General features: G+C 36.1%; 1 protein-coding gene across 2 annotated transcripts; it reads right to left on the bottom strand.

Annotated features, from left to right (window-relative positions):
• Positions 1–984: 984 nt before the first annotated feature.
• LOC112512325 (vacuolar protein sorting-associated protein 35A-like) lies at positions 985–13,303 on the bottom strand. Of its 2 annotated transcripts, none has more exons than XM_025118211.1 (22): positions 13,068–13,303; positions 12,870–12,966; positions 12,625–12,748; positions 10,730–10,915; positions 9,776–9,863; positions 9,531–9,587; positions 9,337–9,426; positions 9,111–9,149; positions 8,264–8,338; positions 8,137–8,196; positions 6,960–7,076; positions 6,296–6,532; positions 6,162–6,227; positions 5,860–5,949; positions 4,855–4,944; positions 3,311–3,403; positions 2,941–3,009; positions 2,763–2,843; positions 2,429–2,536; positions 2,245–2,348; positions 1,568–1,681; positions 985–1,491 (listed from the first exon to the last, which is right to left on the bottom strand). In XM_025118211.1, the coding sequence occupies exons 1-22, from the start codon at positions 13,158–13,160 to the stop codon at positions 1,281–1,283; spliced, it is 2,289 nt and encodes a 762-aa protein (XP_024973979.1). In that variant the 5' UTR covers positions 13,161–13,303; the 3' UTR covers positions 985–1,280. The 2 variants fall into 2 exon arrangements, with proteins under 2 accessions (XP_024973979.1, XP_024973978.1); XM_025118210.1 differs by having other exon boundaries at positions 9,111–9,233.
• Between the last annotated feature and the right edge of the window lie 2,485 nt (positions 13,304–15,788).

A 15,788-nucleotide genomic window follows, 5' to 3' on the forward strand; every position in this document is an offset into this window, starting at 1 on the left:
GACCCAAATTCAAATCTTGTTAGTGTCTTTTTCTTAGTCAAATAGTGTCACTGATTGAAAAAAATTCCGTATATTTATTTCTTATAGTCCACCCACCAGTGCCATTGTTAGAAATTTTTTCTTATAGTCAAACGATGTCACCGTTTGAAAAAAATTGTGGGCCCGTCCTTATAGGAGACATCCCCAAAAGTTAAGCTACGCATACTCATAAATTCCAAAGGAATAGATTAACAACTTGTATACTCGGATCGGATGAGATCTCACCAACAACCAAATTTCTTCCATTTTTTAGCTTTAATATTTGGAGTGGAACTTCATGATTCATGGCTCAAGTTGCTCACAATCTACAACAAATGCTGGAATTATTCCAATCATACGCCAAAATACTGTTTTTGCACTTCGTTGTAGATGTGAGAAAAATGGCAAATTTGCTAGCCTCCTCTTCAAATGGCATAAATGTTGTGCCTCTTAAAGGGTAGAATTCTTGGCCATCATCATGCTCACCTGGTAAGCACTTTGTAAACGGCTCCTACGATTTTTTTACTAGTAATAACTCGCGAGGTTTAAGTTCAAATCTGAATGTCACACTAGTTTTTCCAAACAGTTTAAATAACCTTGAGACTTTAAACATTACCTCTTAATTGTTGGATATGAAACAAGTATTCTGACTTGATTTCAAGCATCTGAAAGAAACAAACCCCATGTGGGACAGGTGAGAGGAACACTAAGTCCCCGCACGTCCAGATTCATCATGAATAATGAAGGTAAACATTTATGAACTATCCCATGATAAATAATACATCATTCATGATCCATATGATAAATTGATACATCCCTAGTGATGAATATAACCCATTAATGTATAGGACACATGACACGCTCTCCTTTGTCCCCTAATTCACAACCTACAGTTGATTTGATTTGCGATCGAACCCCTCTCCCCTATATATATGCTACACATAAGCAAGTAATGCAAAAGAAACATGATGCAAGTTCATACGATATATACCTTTTAACACTATCAGGGTGCATCCACAACTACATTTCTCCAAAAGTGAAGTTAAAATTTGAAGGACCAAAAAAGGTTTCTTAAATCGAACATGTTCCTTCTCTTCCTATTTTGTTCTTGAATTTGTAGTGTAAAATAAAACCATCAGGTAAGTCAGCCAAATATATAGACAACCATAGAACACATACTCCATCAGGGCTAGAAATCGTATCCATACCTGAATACCCGCTTGCAGACTATCGTTACATCCTTGATGAAAAACCGCAAAAAATCACACCTTGATTGCCTCAAATTTCTCCCCCGTTGCTCCACCCTTGTCCTTCTGTGACTGGATGTACCGGATTGTACTAGCGAGAAAAGCATCGGCAGCTGGATCTGATGTAGATGTATCGCTTTGCATTTCGGTTGTTACCAATTCAATCAGTCCTTGAATTGAAGCAACCGTGATTTGTGTGTTTCCCTTCTCGAAAAAGTATAGATACCTGAAATTACGTTGTTCATTTATCTTCTCTAATCTAACATGGGACTGATTCAGAAAGTAGACCAACTATTCCTTACTTGTTTAGGATCTCGATAAACAGCATCACTGATCCGCTGCTACCTTTTGCCACATTTGCCATTTGTTGTGCGGCATTTGCAATTCTTAACGCACGTTTCAAGCAAAGCAATACTCTACATCACACAGAAACAACTACTTGATCCAATTATTTGACAAACATGACGAATGTAGGACCTAAACTCCACAAATTTTTGGAAGGAAAACTAAATACAACTCGTGATCAATCAGGGTGTATTTGGTACGCAGATGGAACAGGATGAGCATGGGTGAGGTAGGTGGGAGAAAGAGTTAGCAAGGTTATAGGGTTTTAATTTGACATAAGTAGTTTCGTAATTCACCAAGCTTGTCCCATCTCCTTGATTTTTGTTCCACCTATTTCGGTGGGACAAAAAAGTAGGGGTAGACCAAATGCACCCTTACCTACTAATTTCCTCTTGACGTCCATCAAAATCAACTTACTTTTTACATTTTTGATGTATGATTCGACCTGATTCTGCCATAAATAGGAGTGCATATAGCAACATCCAAAAAGTATACATTTTTGTCCCACTCAACCCAATATTGTTCCATTCTAATGTCGCACCAAACATGGAACAACAAGTTTTTGTTTTGTCTTGTCCCATTCTTGCTTAAGAAACAAAAATACATTTAAATCCAAGTGGGCATAGTCATGTACCTCTCACCATCCTTGACTCCGTCCTGATCCTCAACCCAGAACAGATGTGAACAAGCATAAACAGCTCTGCACTGATCTGGCTTCTTCAAGAGCTTTGCTGAATACTACCACAATGTAAAAACAAAAATTTAGAAACGGATAAACATTAAGTAAATGTTTACAGATAACAAGCTAACAATGTTACCCCTGTGGCCTTGTGGGTTAATGTATCCCTGTTCTCAACCCCAAAGGTGTGCATCCGTTGAAGAGTCCCTATAATGAGGTATAGTGCTGTTACTTGTGCTTTGGAATCCTGTTACAAAAAACAAACAAACAGAAATTAGATAGAATCTATGCATCTCATACCCATTCGACCCCAAAAAGGTTGGTGTAAGATATAAATTCTACCAAAGGGTCTTTGGCTCAGCGGTACCCGTGTTACCGGTTCAAGCCTCATGTGAGGAGCGTGTGTGAGTTTGCTGTATATAAAATTACAAATATTATATACTTTCAGAAAAAAGATAGATTTTCTAATTTACCGAAATTTCTTCTTCGTATAATATGTATGCTTGGGTGAAAAACTCATATGCTACAGGTTCTAGATCACAGTCATTGGCAGCCTGTATAATATGAAACCATGATAGTGAAGGTCAGAAGGAATTCAATATAAATCCCCGTTCTCTCTGTCTTCTCAGAAATAAAATATCTCAGACATACCTCAGCACACTCCAAGTATAACCTCAATGCAAGGTCGGGTACTGGAACCGTTGACAATGTCTCAATTGTCTGATACAAGAACCCAACATATAACAATCATAAGAAATCTTCAACTGAGAGAAAAGGTGAGGTTTGAATTTCATTCCTTTTCTTAGGAAATGTTGAGGCCCATTTAGGACCATGTGGTTTACAACAAAATGCATGAAATGCAAAAGGGCTTGGTTAACTGTTAAACTTATGCAAGATTATGATAGGACGGAATTCTTCATTTTCTATTCAACTCCATGCTTGAAAATGGCAACGGCATAATAATCCAGGCGTATAGTGATGTGCATCTCTTGATCATGAGACTATATAGTTAACTAGTTACCTGATTCAATATTTGAAAGATCTTCTTTGGTGTGGCTGATGCTGTTTCCTCTTCAGTAACGTTATCATCCTGACTTTGTACTCGCCTAACCAACTGTAAAGTCGTTAAGGTCCATAAAAGGCAACATCAGATAAAATGCACAAAAAAACTTCAATTGCGACTCAAAACTCGGACAAAGAAACTTCTAAATAATAACAATAAGCAAGGGTATAGGCTTTTCAGATGCCTCTCTCTCCCCTCTCACCTATCAAGTGACATCCCCCTCCAGAAAAAAAAAACCAGAACCCGCAAACTGGAATAAAAAAGACAACCTCTTGTTTGGCCACGTCGAGCAGATATAATCTGTACCTATTACAATCACTAATTTCAAACATACAATGGCAGATAGACTAGTGGCACTTACCAGAGTAGTATTTACATTTCACTACTTAATTTATAAGTGCAACAGAAGTAATTTACTGTTCATGCTGGTTTGTTCAAAGTCCCAAACTTAATAGAAATTACCCTTGTATTTTTTTTCTTTTGCTAACAAAGAACTACAAATAAATCTAGAGAACAGAAGGAAAAAACACGGAAAAAAACTTGGCACAAATCCCAGCTGCTTGTGCTCAACAAAGTTCAATCGTAAATATTAACCATGAATTTTTACTTTTCTAGTCGGTAGTTATATCATATAGTTTACCGTATATACAATCTATTTTCCCCAACATAAAGCAAAGCCATATCTAGATATTTCAAAAGTAAACATTGTTTACCATACACTAATTACAAATGTAGAGAACTCCATGCTTACCGTACACTAATAACATTGTCTTTAGTTAAATAATTCAAGAACGATACACGTGGCGCAAGTGTCTCCCAACTTATGTCCTTCATCATAAAAAAAGTGATCACCTCCCGATGATGCCAAGAGCTATGTAATTGATTTTTCAATAATAACCCATATATTGTATTTTTGCTTTTAATTCATGGTTTAGCATATAATTGCAAAATTATAACAGATGATGACTTCTTTTCCGTAAGTAAACAAATACAGAACATTATTTGGGAGGAATCTTTTTTTTCCAAGGTAAATAAAGATCTTACAGCCGTGTCCTTTTGTACTTAGTGAACACTTAAATTGGAGCAACCTATAAAGAAAAAAAAAAGCAGTTACTCTGCTAGATGGATTAATACCTTAAAAAGTGAGTTTTGATGCCAACTTTACACACCTATATACAACATAAGGTTTGCTGGGATACTCTAATGAAGCTTTCGTTGTACATGTCCATGAATATAATGTGAGCTAGGTATTAGCAAGAGATCTCCCAACAGTTTTTGAGACACATTAATAGTTTCAACTAGAAAATAAATTTTTTTCCTATCATAGCATGATTGAATCTCAAATTAAGTATAATATATCCTTCAGTTGAAACACATCAAGCTACATTCACAAATTTTGCAGTTACTATTTCTGTCAGAGATGCGTGCATGCTAATACCACTTGAGGCCAATCATAAACCCAGGTCAAACAATGTAACATAATCTAAAAAGAAGAATAAAACCTTGAGAGCATTATATATRAGTGGAGGAACTGTAAAGGGAAGTCGCTTGGGTCCTCCAGTCAGAATATGCTTCCTCACCGTACATATAATCTGCCACTCAACATAATACAAAGATCAACAGCCATGATTACAGGATATGTTCTGTATTCAGTAATAATGTGAACATTGTTTCACTTCTGTCAATTGCATCTCATAAAGATGCATTTGTAGAGCTTTTAAATGAAAGGAATGCATGCAATTGCCACTTGSTGGAGGCATGACAGCACATAAATTTACATAATATGCACAAAAATGCACAGAAGAAAGAACTCCAAGCTGATTGAAATAATAAATTATGCGATGTTAAAACGAAACCATGTGCTACTGCCAAATTAGAGCATTGTTCTGCATGGATGATTAATGAAAATCTGAACCAGGTGATTCCCATTTAAGCTTGAGCATGTCAAAGAACAATAATCCTCTCAATTATAATTTAAGTCAAGGAGCATGAAATTGAGCATCATTCTCTTTYGAGAATTATATAGCCAAGTTGCCTGGTAAAAATCAGGCGACCTTCCGTCAACATGCTATAAAATTAGTTGATTAAGCTGAGTAGGACCACATTACCATACGACGGACAAACACAAAATATCTACTTAAAAYATGATTAAACAATGGCCTGTTAGAAAGATCAGTGACATGAATGACCACCAAGAAAAATGGACACTGGGAAACAATCTCACAGGTTTTCTACAAATTTTTCATCAGCACTGAAGACAGATTTATAACATAGATGACAGATGCTGATGCCATGTSTCAAAGGTACCTTTGTCCCTAAATCATAGAAGAAATTAAATAGTAATACCAGACTTATCCCAAGAAAACATAATCCACTCAACCTGGGATTCTCTTCTGAGCATCACAAACATATTCAAGTTGAGGTTATAGCCAATAAATTATAAACAGCATCAAATCATCGATGTATATAAGAAAGAGTAAAACAAAATTACCAAAATGAAGGAATACCTTTAACATCTCTTCTGGATCATTATTATACAACATCTGAATTAGACGCGCAACAGAATTCTGCTCTTCCTTAAAATCATCCTCATCCATCTGCAGAAGACAGAAAAACTTTGATTCAAAATGTAGGCCTTTAAGATATGGCATCATGCAACACCTGTCTCTGGAAACATCTGAAAATATGTATGTTGATGAAGGCATAAATATGAAATTATCCAAAATAGAGAAATAAAATCTGATGCAGTAAGCTTTGAAATATATGCACATGGAGAAAGCACACACAAGCAAGCGTAATAATCATTAACCTCGTCATCATTATTGGCATCCAAATCTTTGATAAGCCCTTTTATTAGTTCAAATAAAGCCCCAACCTACAAAAGACCACAGTTATTAAGAAGGGAACATCTATGTCAGAATAACATGTAAAGAGCCGCCATACCTTGTCAGCAGTTGAGATGTGAGTCTTGTTTTTCATGATGCTTTGAATTATAACATTAGACATCACTTTGTTAGTTCTATCATCCAGGTACTCCATGACAAGAGGATAGTTTGAAAGTTTTAGTGCAGTATCTATATCATTATATTTCTCCAATGGAGCACTTAGAAGTGCAACAATCTGCTTTGTTGCTTTCGCTTCCAGCTTTCCTTTGCCAGCAATTTTGCTAACACATGCACCCTGAAGAAATGAGAGCATAAAAAATCCAATGCTGCAATCAGTATCTGTGGCCTAGGCCTAAAGTGATCAATCATGAACAAGTTTGATATTAAGATAGAGCATATATTATTCTATGATGCAGATCTCAAGATTGTTTTTTATCTAGACAAAAGATGGATCATGTCATAAGTGTGAAACTTCTCTCCAGAGACTAATAAATTAGTAGTCTGGTAGTTAACTCTAAGCTATATATGCATGTAATGTAAGTGAATAGCTGTGTTTGGTAAATCAATTCCTGGTGCTACAAAAATATACATTCAATGTGCAATTTTTTGCAGAAGAACACTTGATATACTAAAGAATTATGTTAAATAATTATTCCTTGTGGATAACCATATGATAGAGCTTCAATAAAGAAACAAAAAAATAAATGTAATGAGGAATATACCAATATTTGATCCACATAGTCAAGCCGATCAGGATGGACATGGAGTGTAAATGTCAGAAGAGATGAATATAAAGCTACAGCCCCAAAAACAGGCATATCAGCTTGTGCCTCTATAACCTGCAATGAAAATTAAGTTCAAAACTGATTGTGCGATTCCAAATAACCGTAACTGTTTATAGAAGAGACAAGATCCAGCAACAACTAAACTAGTGCCTCGAATAGAAAACATAGAATAGACCAAATATATGGTATCAAGGCATGACCTTGACTGAAGAAAAATGAGGTAAAACAGAGTTCGTAATTTGGAAGAAATACTACTAATTGGGTTTATAAAGCAGTTACTAAATGAATCTTGTTAATAAAAGTATCCCCAATATACTTTCATGGCCTGAACAGATAACATGTACAGAAATGAGACGACAAAAAATGAGTAATCAGATGGTCAATACCCACAATACCAGTGAGCATTTATTTAAGTGCAGTCATCGTTAATAAAAATGTTCCTATGGACTCTATGCATCCTTCCAAGGTTCTCCATGGCAAATGAGGTCAACAAGTTGTCTGAGACTGAGTGAAGCAGAGCTAGTCACGGATACTGATTGCAGCATTGGATTTTTTATGCTCTCATTGGATAAACATGAGAGAGCTTGTAATTCATTTAATGTTAAAGTGGCAGGAATAATATATACGTCCTAACCAATTCATTAAAAGGCGAATGGAAGTGCTAAAACAGAAACAACGAAAAGCTCAAAGAATAAAAATAACGACATAGTGCTCCTTTTAGAGAGAAGTATGCACAACATCCAGAGGAACATAAAAGTCTCCATTAATAGCGAAAATATTAAGTTATTAAGCGTTTATTCGCAAACTAGTAATCTTGACACTACATGTTCTTTTCTTTTGTGCGACCACTTGTTATTGTCATCTGGTTGTTCTTCTAGACATAAGGACAACTATAAAACACAACCTGGTTCTTTCCCTTCCCTCTCACATAACTGTGTATATAAATATATACTTTTATGGATCTTAGTTTAACTTTGTAGATAAAACCATATAATCGGTGCTAAGACAACACAAGCAAGAAACAGAACTACAAGAATCTCTATCTGTGAGTTCAACAAGGTTTATGTTGCCAATTCAACTTTAAACGCTCTGAGACATGAAATGACTTTTTTACCTGACCTATGGCATTGTTCAGTTTTGCAAAAGCTTCTACTTGGACAAATTCTGGTAAAACCTGCAACAAAACTATTATCAGGGCTTATGATATTGAACTTTTCCAAATTTAGCACAAGTTCACGCACCTCAGTGCTTGATGCAGCATAATTAGATAGCCTCTCCATTAAACCAGAAAGTACTGTCTTAATGTCAACAGAAGGCTGAAAAAAACAATGAAATAGGAAGTTAATAACAGAAAGCTGGAAACAACATCATATTATACAGAAACTATAGGAAAAAATTGTAACAAAAACCACAATAATCTTAGCAAATAATAAAGACAGGACACATTAGAGAATTCTCAGTATGGAAAATTTCAAGTCCAGTAAAGTAACAGCACCAAGAGGAAAAAAGGGCACACATTATCTCACTCGTAGGAAAGAGAAAAAGTTCCACTTTGGCCATTACTTTTTCAATGACGTGCAAATTTACTATAATACAATAAGTTATTCAAGTACTGAAACTGGAGGGTTATTTGGAATACTTTCCATAAACATGAACCCTGGACAGGACCTGATGATAAACTCACAATTCCTCATAGATAGTCCCAAAGACTCTCCCTAGGTACAGACAGTAAAATACCAGTGAAAATATATATTGATTTCTGTGTCCACCAACACTTCCTGTGGATTTGTTTTATGAAGAACTTGGTTTTTGTTGTTGCCCTCGATCCCTCTGTCCAGCCACATGTCTTCCATGTGGTCAAAAATGTCAAAATCATGTGAAACGAACATAGAGAACCATCTTCGGGCAATCACATTGACAAAGTACTTACAGTAAGTAAATGATCTCATGTATACTTCCTCTGTTAAATAATGTCTGACAACTTCATATCTAGGCCCCTTATAATCGTAGTTCGAAGTTTAGTCTATGTCTTGACCAGGTACATCAAAAAAATAGTTTTACGTAATATACAGGTATGGCGAAACTCACCTGAAGCTGTGGACAAGCACCCAATAATGTTTCAAGAGTCTGTAAATGGTACTCATCAGGAAATACTTGAATTATACAATCCATTAGATAATACTGGGCAAGATCATCTTTGCAATTTACAACCTGCAATTGTTTTGAGAATCTTGAGTTCATAATAAGAAACATAACCAATAGGTAGATTCTTAAACTAAAGAATGTCATGTACTCGCATACAGACATATAATACCTGCTCCAGGACTCTGGGAAGAACAACGTCCCGGTACAGCTCTAGGTCAATGCCTTCAATCTGACTGAGAACATGTAGATTCTTTCCAACCTGACAAAATGTGATGATAGCCAAACCATCTTGCATAAGAATATACATGGAAACTATTATTTGTTTAAAGTGATACATTGCAATTCACGTTATTAATTATTTACAAGATCACGAAGCTCGTTCCTCTCCTTTTCACGTTTTTCCTTCTCTCGAGCAGGTCCCTGCAGGCCAGAAAGTCCAATTGCAAGCCTCAGGTCAACATCAGAAAAGGCTATGAATTATTTACGAGCATCTATACTTCAAACGAAACCCTCATGATTTCTTTTTAGCTTCATGGCATACACGCACGGAAGCATATATGGCTAAGCCTGAGAACAGGTTATAGGGTTCTATTGACACTTGAACTCACCTGGTGTTGCATTCGAACCCACAGTTTGTTCATCTCTGTGAAGTTCTGAAGTACAAACTCGACAGCATCCATAACAGTGTTCTCATCCCTAGAAAAGCAAGTCATCCACCCATTCATTAGGTCCAACATCTTAACCTCAATATAGGTTTAGGTCTTCAGGCTGTTTATAAGTTTGTTTTTTATGTTAGGATTATATCAAAGGAAACCGTACCCACGCACATAAGAAAACCAAAGTCTACATGCATGCATAAGACCATTTTAGTAATGGCAGTTCTGATCTCAACTGTTACTCTAGTATCCTTAAATGGATAAAGACAATGACATGCTTGATATCAAAGCACTTTACGATTACACGAGTATTTTACATGCCAAATGAAATTGGAACATTTAGGATTTTGGGCTTATCACTAAGAAGGTTCATCGTCTACTTGCCACTGATGCTGATACACAAGCAAATATAGTTTGTCTCAATATTTGATTTTACGATGAATTTCCAAATATTACTTGGGGCAAACATAAGCCGAAGTCCTCATTACAGGTTCCACTGGTATACCACCCTCCACAAGTTGCCCGTTCTTATTGACATCATTACAAGATTCAAGGAGGATGGTCAAGAGTTCGACGCGCATCGTTCCTATAAAAAAATTCGCTTGCAACCTGGCAAGCAAACTTCCAACATATGCAACATAGGGTCCCTCGCAAACTTCCAACATATGCAACATAGGGTCCCTCCATTGACTCTATAGTCCATTCATATAAAGAAAAATAAAATCCTCAATAACACCTCCGAAAGATAGTACACAACAAATATATCTCAAACTAGCAGAGAAGCCGATCTCTAAGTTATCAAAGACAAGATATTTTATCAGTTCAATGCAGAAAATTCAAAATTGTTGAACTTATTTTTGCATTTGCAATTGGTTGCTGAAACACCAAAAAGTCTTATAGTCTTACCCTTCATACTCGGAACCAATATCAGGTAACTTATCCCTACTAACTTGAGATAGATAACTCCTTAGGAAGAGTCCACGAAGAGGATGCTGAATACCACGACACATTTCAACAAGATCTTTTAGGATGTCCTTCGCAGGAGCCTCCTTAGACCTAATGTACACAGATCCTACTGTACAAAGCAGATACCTGAATGTATGAAAGCAGCATAATCAAATTGTGATAACCATATAACATTGAGGTGAACTAGTAAAGGTTGGTGCTTCCATAACATATACTAACAGATCGTCATAAACCATGGGTATCTTCACCCCTTGAGTAGTTTACTACATTTATAAAAAAACATTAAAACGAACAGCCTGTTCTGCAATCTTTGTCAACTAGATGGGTGAGTTTATAAGGTATATCATCAATGGTTTCATATCAAAGCTGTCGATAAAGGGAGATCTCTCTCTGTCCCAAATTAACTAAGTAAATGCAACAATTTTCTTTTTGGGATGTTCCTAAATAAATGCAATGTTCCCTTCGTTGCAAAGTTTCAAACCAGATTTACCTCTTTGCCCATTGATAATTATTATATAATACTGATATCGTTTATTTGTGTCCAGAAGATTCCTATGTTTCATATTGAAATATATTTTTAATATTTGACTAAATGTGTAGAGGTGCATTTGGTTGCAATTTATAAATCAGAAAATAAACCTAAGAGGCTAAGACCAATGCTCAAAGAAATTTATTCTAACATCACATTTGCTTTTTCCATATTATAAATTGCAGACAAATAGCATTCCACTAGAAAATAAAGTGGGAACGGATCTGTTGCTAAAGAATTCCTCGTAAATGATTGTACAGACATATAGAAGCTAACTACAGCAATACATGCAAATTCCACATTTCCAGCACAATAACATAATTCTCTGTTCTTTTATCTTAAAGAAATGTAATTCATCTGTTGCTACAATTCTATTTTGGGGCCACCAAGTGCTACTGTGGCATGATTCCACACTAGTGCCATCAAATATGCATCTCTTCCCTTTGCACACTCATCTCAAAATGTCCTTGCCCAAATGCATCACGTGTGCATAAATTCAGAGTTGGTAGAAAAGCTACTAACCGAATTAACTGTACCCTGGTGAGGACTTTATGGAAATGATTACAAAATCTATCATAAAATTTAGGATTTTGGTTCCCAAAGTATGGTATAAGGTTTTCTTCATATTACAAGGACATACTTCTACATAATCACTCAATATAGAGCGCCTATTTTCCGTATAATTTTCTTAATATGAAAGCTGTAGCATTACTTTTTTAAATGCAAAGTACAAGCATGACATACTGCATTTTTCTGGTTGATAAGAATCAAGCCTCACCAAAGGGCCTTTGGCCTAGCGGTATCGTAGCCTTTGGCCTCCTAGGAGGTTAGGGGTTCAAACCTCACCAAAGGTGAGGAGGGTGTGAGTTTATTTGTTGCATTTGCCGTATATAAATATTATATACTTCAAAAAAAAGAATTAAGACTCAATTCAATCCCCAATATCTATTTAATATCCACATAAGTACCACAGAATCCTCACCCCAGTTGTTTCATCTGTAACTTACTGAAGGATCTATAAAATTCTTTGATGATGCATCATTTCTGTAGTCACAAATTGGTGCGTGTGTGTCAGATTTACCGGGTTAGTTTGATTAGGTTTTACAAATTGGTGCTTGTAGGTCCGATCTATTGTAATGAATCCACCATCATTCTAAGCTATTTCCTTGCAAGAACAAGTTAAAAAGACAGTTCATTTTGAGATTAGAGAAGTGTACTCCTTGCCGTTTTATCTTGAACAGCTAATCACCACATAACAATAACGCGCAAAAGGTAAATGGGTACGAGTTCCTAGTTCCCCACTTACAGTCTCGGCAATATGTTTCCTGCATGCTGCACAAGTTCATAAAGCTCAATAATAGAGCAACTACGATTACTCTCCTCCTTGAAAAAGATCTCCAGCTTCCTCAATTCATCAAATGCCCTCATATCTAACCAAGAACAAAAAAAGAATTCACAGTCAAACACAACATCCCACATTGCGCAGCACGATAGAACTTAAACACCACTATATCAGATCACAGAAGGAATGAATTTGATCAGTGTAATTACAGAGCTCGTAGTATTTGTGAGGGGAAAGCCTAGAAGTACGTAGCTCCGATAACATCTGAGCAGAGTATTTCAACGCATCCTTTATATTATTCGAATCCTGAAACAAATAATACATAGTAGTTGATTAATTAGGGTTTTCGTGTATGAAGAAAGAAATTTTAGGGTTTATGAGATCAAACTTGAAATTGAATTGATTACCAAAGCGCGATGCATGTAAAAGGCGTTCTGTTGAAGGCCGGCGATGCCAGCAGTCAGCCATTTCTCTTCGTCTTCAACACCGTCGGAGATCATTCTGTGACCGATCTCTGTCCTGTGTGGATCAATATGATTTTGAGTTGCTGGTTGGTTCGTTATACAACCGGCACCGGTGATGTGTAATTGTGTAGTTGGATTGGATTGGGAAGTCCGCTTTTAGTTTTGGACTGTTAGTCGCCACTCGCCAGGTATATGCATCATTTTTGTGTAGGGTATTTCTTTTTCGGGATTAAAATCACCGATCTCAAAACTAAATTTCACCAACTCATTAGATTTTCATTTATTTACTATTTGTCTTTATTTACTTACGTGTATTCATATGATCGGTGGACGTAATTTCGGGATAGGTGATTTTTATCTGGTTTTCCTCCCTTTCTACCACTTTACCACTACATCAGTTGTTTTAGGGGCCGTTTACCCAATTGCTTACCCGGTAAGCGCTTACCGATAAGAGTCAACACTATAATTTATTTTGATGCATAAGATTTTAGTATATCAAAACATATCGAATGCAACAATTTAGTGGGTAAGCGCTTATCTGGGTAAGAGTCATCATCTTCACTTACCGGGTAAGACTATCCATCATTCTCATCGCTCTTACCCGGTAAGATTCTTGGCCCTTCTCATGTTCATCCGATGAAGAAATTTATCCGGTAAGCACTTACTAATTAAGTGTTTAGTATTACTTTTTATTTGTTTTTACGATAATAGTCATTTTTTAGCTTGTTTGGCATTTGGTTCATTGGAATTCAATGGATTTTAAAGGAATTGGTCCGGACAATTCTATTGACCAAATTTCATTCATGTGTTTGGTTCATTCTATGAGTTTTGATAAGTAATTTCAAATTTCGCATATGGTAGAACGTAAATTACTTGAGTTCTAGTAAATAATTTCAATTCCTTTATATCATCTTTTAAAAAGAAAAAAAAACGATTCTACCCTTGTATTTACTCCATTCTATTTCATCCCACCATGGAAGATGTCACCATTGTCGTAGTTGCCACGACCAAGGTCACCACCACTACCGTTGTCGTTGCCGCCTCCAACACTGCCATCACTGTCATTACTACTGTCGCCTTCATCCCCACCACCACAAAAAGACAAAATTATCTATATCTTCCCTCTGGATTGAATCCTTCGCGATGGAAAATCCCTTGAAGTTGCTTGCTTCCACTGGTAGCGGGCGGGCGAAGGATCCAAAGGATATGTAGCTAGGAGCGAGTCAAAAAAATCCAAGAATTGCTTGATTTACCAAGACCCATATGACCTCCATCTGAACCACCATCGACCACCACCACTATGAACCTCCGCCGACCACCACAGATCTAAACCACTACCGACCACCACCACTCTGAACCATCGTCAACCACCACCGCTGACCACCATCAATCTGAACCACTGTCGACCACCATCGATTTGAACCACCGTCGACAACCACTGTTTTGAACCATCGATCTGAACCACCACTTATTTGAACTACCATTCTAAACCACCGTCGATCACCACCAATCTGAACAACCACCAACCACCACCGTTAAAAAGGGTATTTTGGCTAGTTTTCATTTGATCATTCCACTTCCGAAACTATATTCTACCAACCAAATAGACAAATTCCAAATCATTTAACAGATTCAATTACAATTCATTTCAACCAAACGTGTAGTCAAATTCCATTCCAATTCCTTCAAAATCAAATTCTTTTAACATATTTCATTCATTCATAAAACATTCTGCAAACCAAATGCCCCCATATTTCAATTCATTTGACAAATTTCAATTCCCACATATTCCATTGTGTGAACAAAATGTCACCTTAGGTTTTTAGGGCAAATATCAAATTTGTGTACATCTTACTTTTTAATTCTCATTTTCGAATGAGATATACTGAGTTTGTTTGATTTTCATATAAATTTGATCATTTGATGTAAGAAAAACAAGTTGAAGCATTTGGGTGGAAGTTAGGGTGTGCATAGTTCAGTCGGTTTAAATTGAGGATACCATAAAGGCAGGTTCAAATAAGAATACTAAGAGCATGTTTGTTAGTAGCTTGATGAGCTTAATGGAACTCGTAGCTTGTTTGGTTAGTTATACATGACTGTTTGGTAGTGACTTAATAATACAGAAAACCAAGTTTTTCCAAATATGCCCCTCCAAATTAAAAAATATGCTCCTCTCGTCTATGGAAAAACCTTCTCAAACAAAAAAAAAATCCAATCTATACCAATAGATTAACCCACACAGACAACTTTATTCATATAGGACTTAATGAAAAATCAACCAAACAACCCCTAATATTTTGAGAAGGTAACAAGAAAGGTTTATATGTTAATCATTGAAAAAATCTAGACAAAAATACATATTTGAATATGTATATGTGAACCGACATTACAGATTATTCATATGGATTCGAATATGCATCTTCAAATAAATTTTTTAGTGATTCACATATGAATCTTTCTTTAATATTCCGTTCTTATTTTATCATGATATTTAGTTTTCTTATTCGAGTGGTAATCCTTTTTAAACTCCATCAACGATAGGAAAAAGATTAAATAACTATTCATACTGTTTTAGGGGCTGTTTGTTTCCCTCTTAATGGTGACATTAAGAGGGAACCTCTTAATCGGTCAGAGGTTTGGGCTGTTTGGCAAAAAAAAAGAGCC

Source organism: Cynara cardunculus, assembly GCF_001531365.2.
Source record: "Cynara cardunculus var. scolymus isolate 2C chromosome LG 5, CcrdV1, whole genome shotgun sequence".
Taxonomy (NCBI): Eukaryota; Viridiplantae; Streptophyta; class Magnoliopsida; order Asterales; family Asteraceae; genus Cynara; species Cynara cardunculus.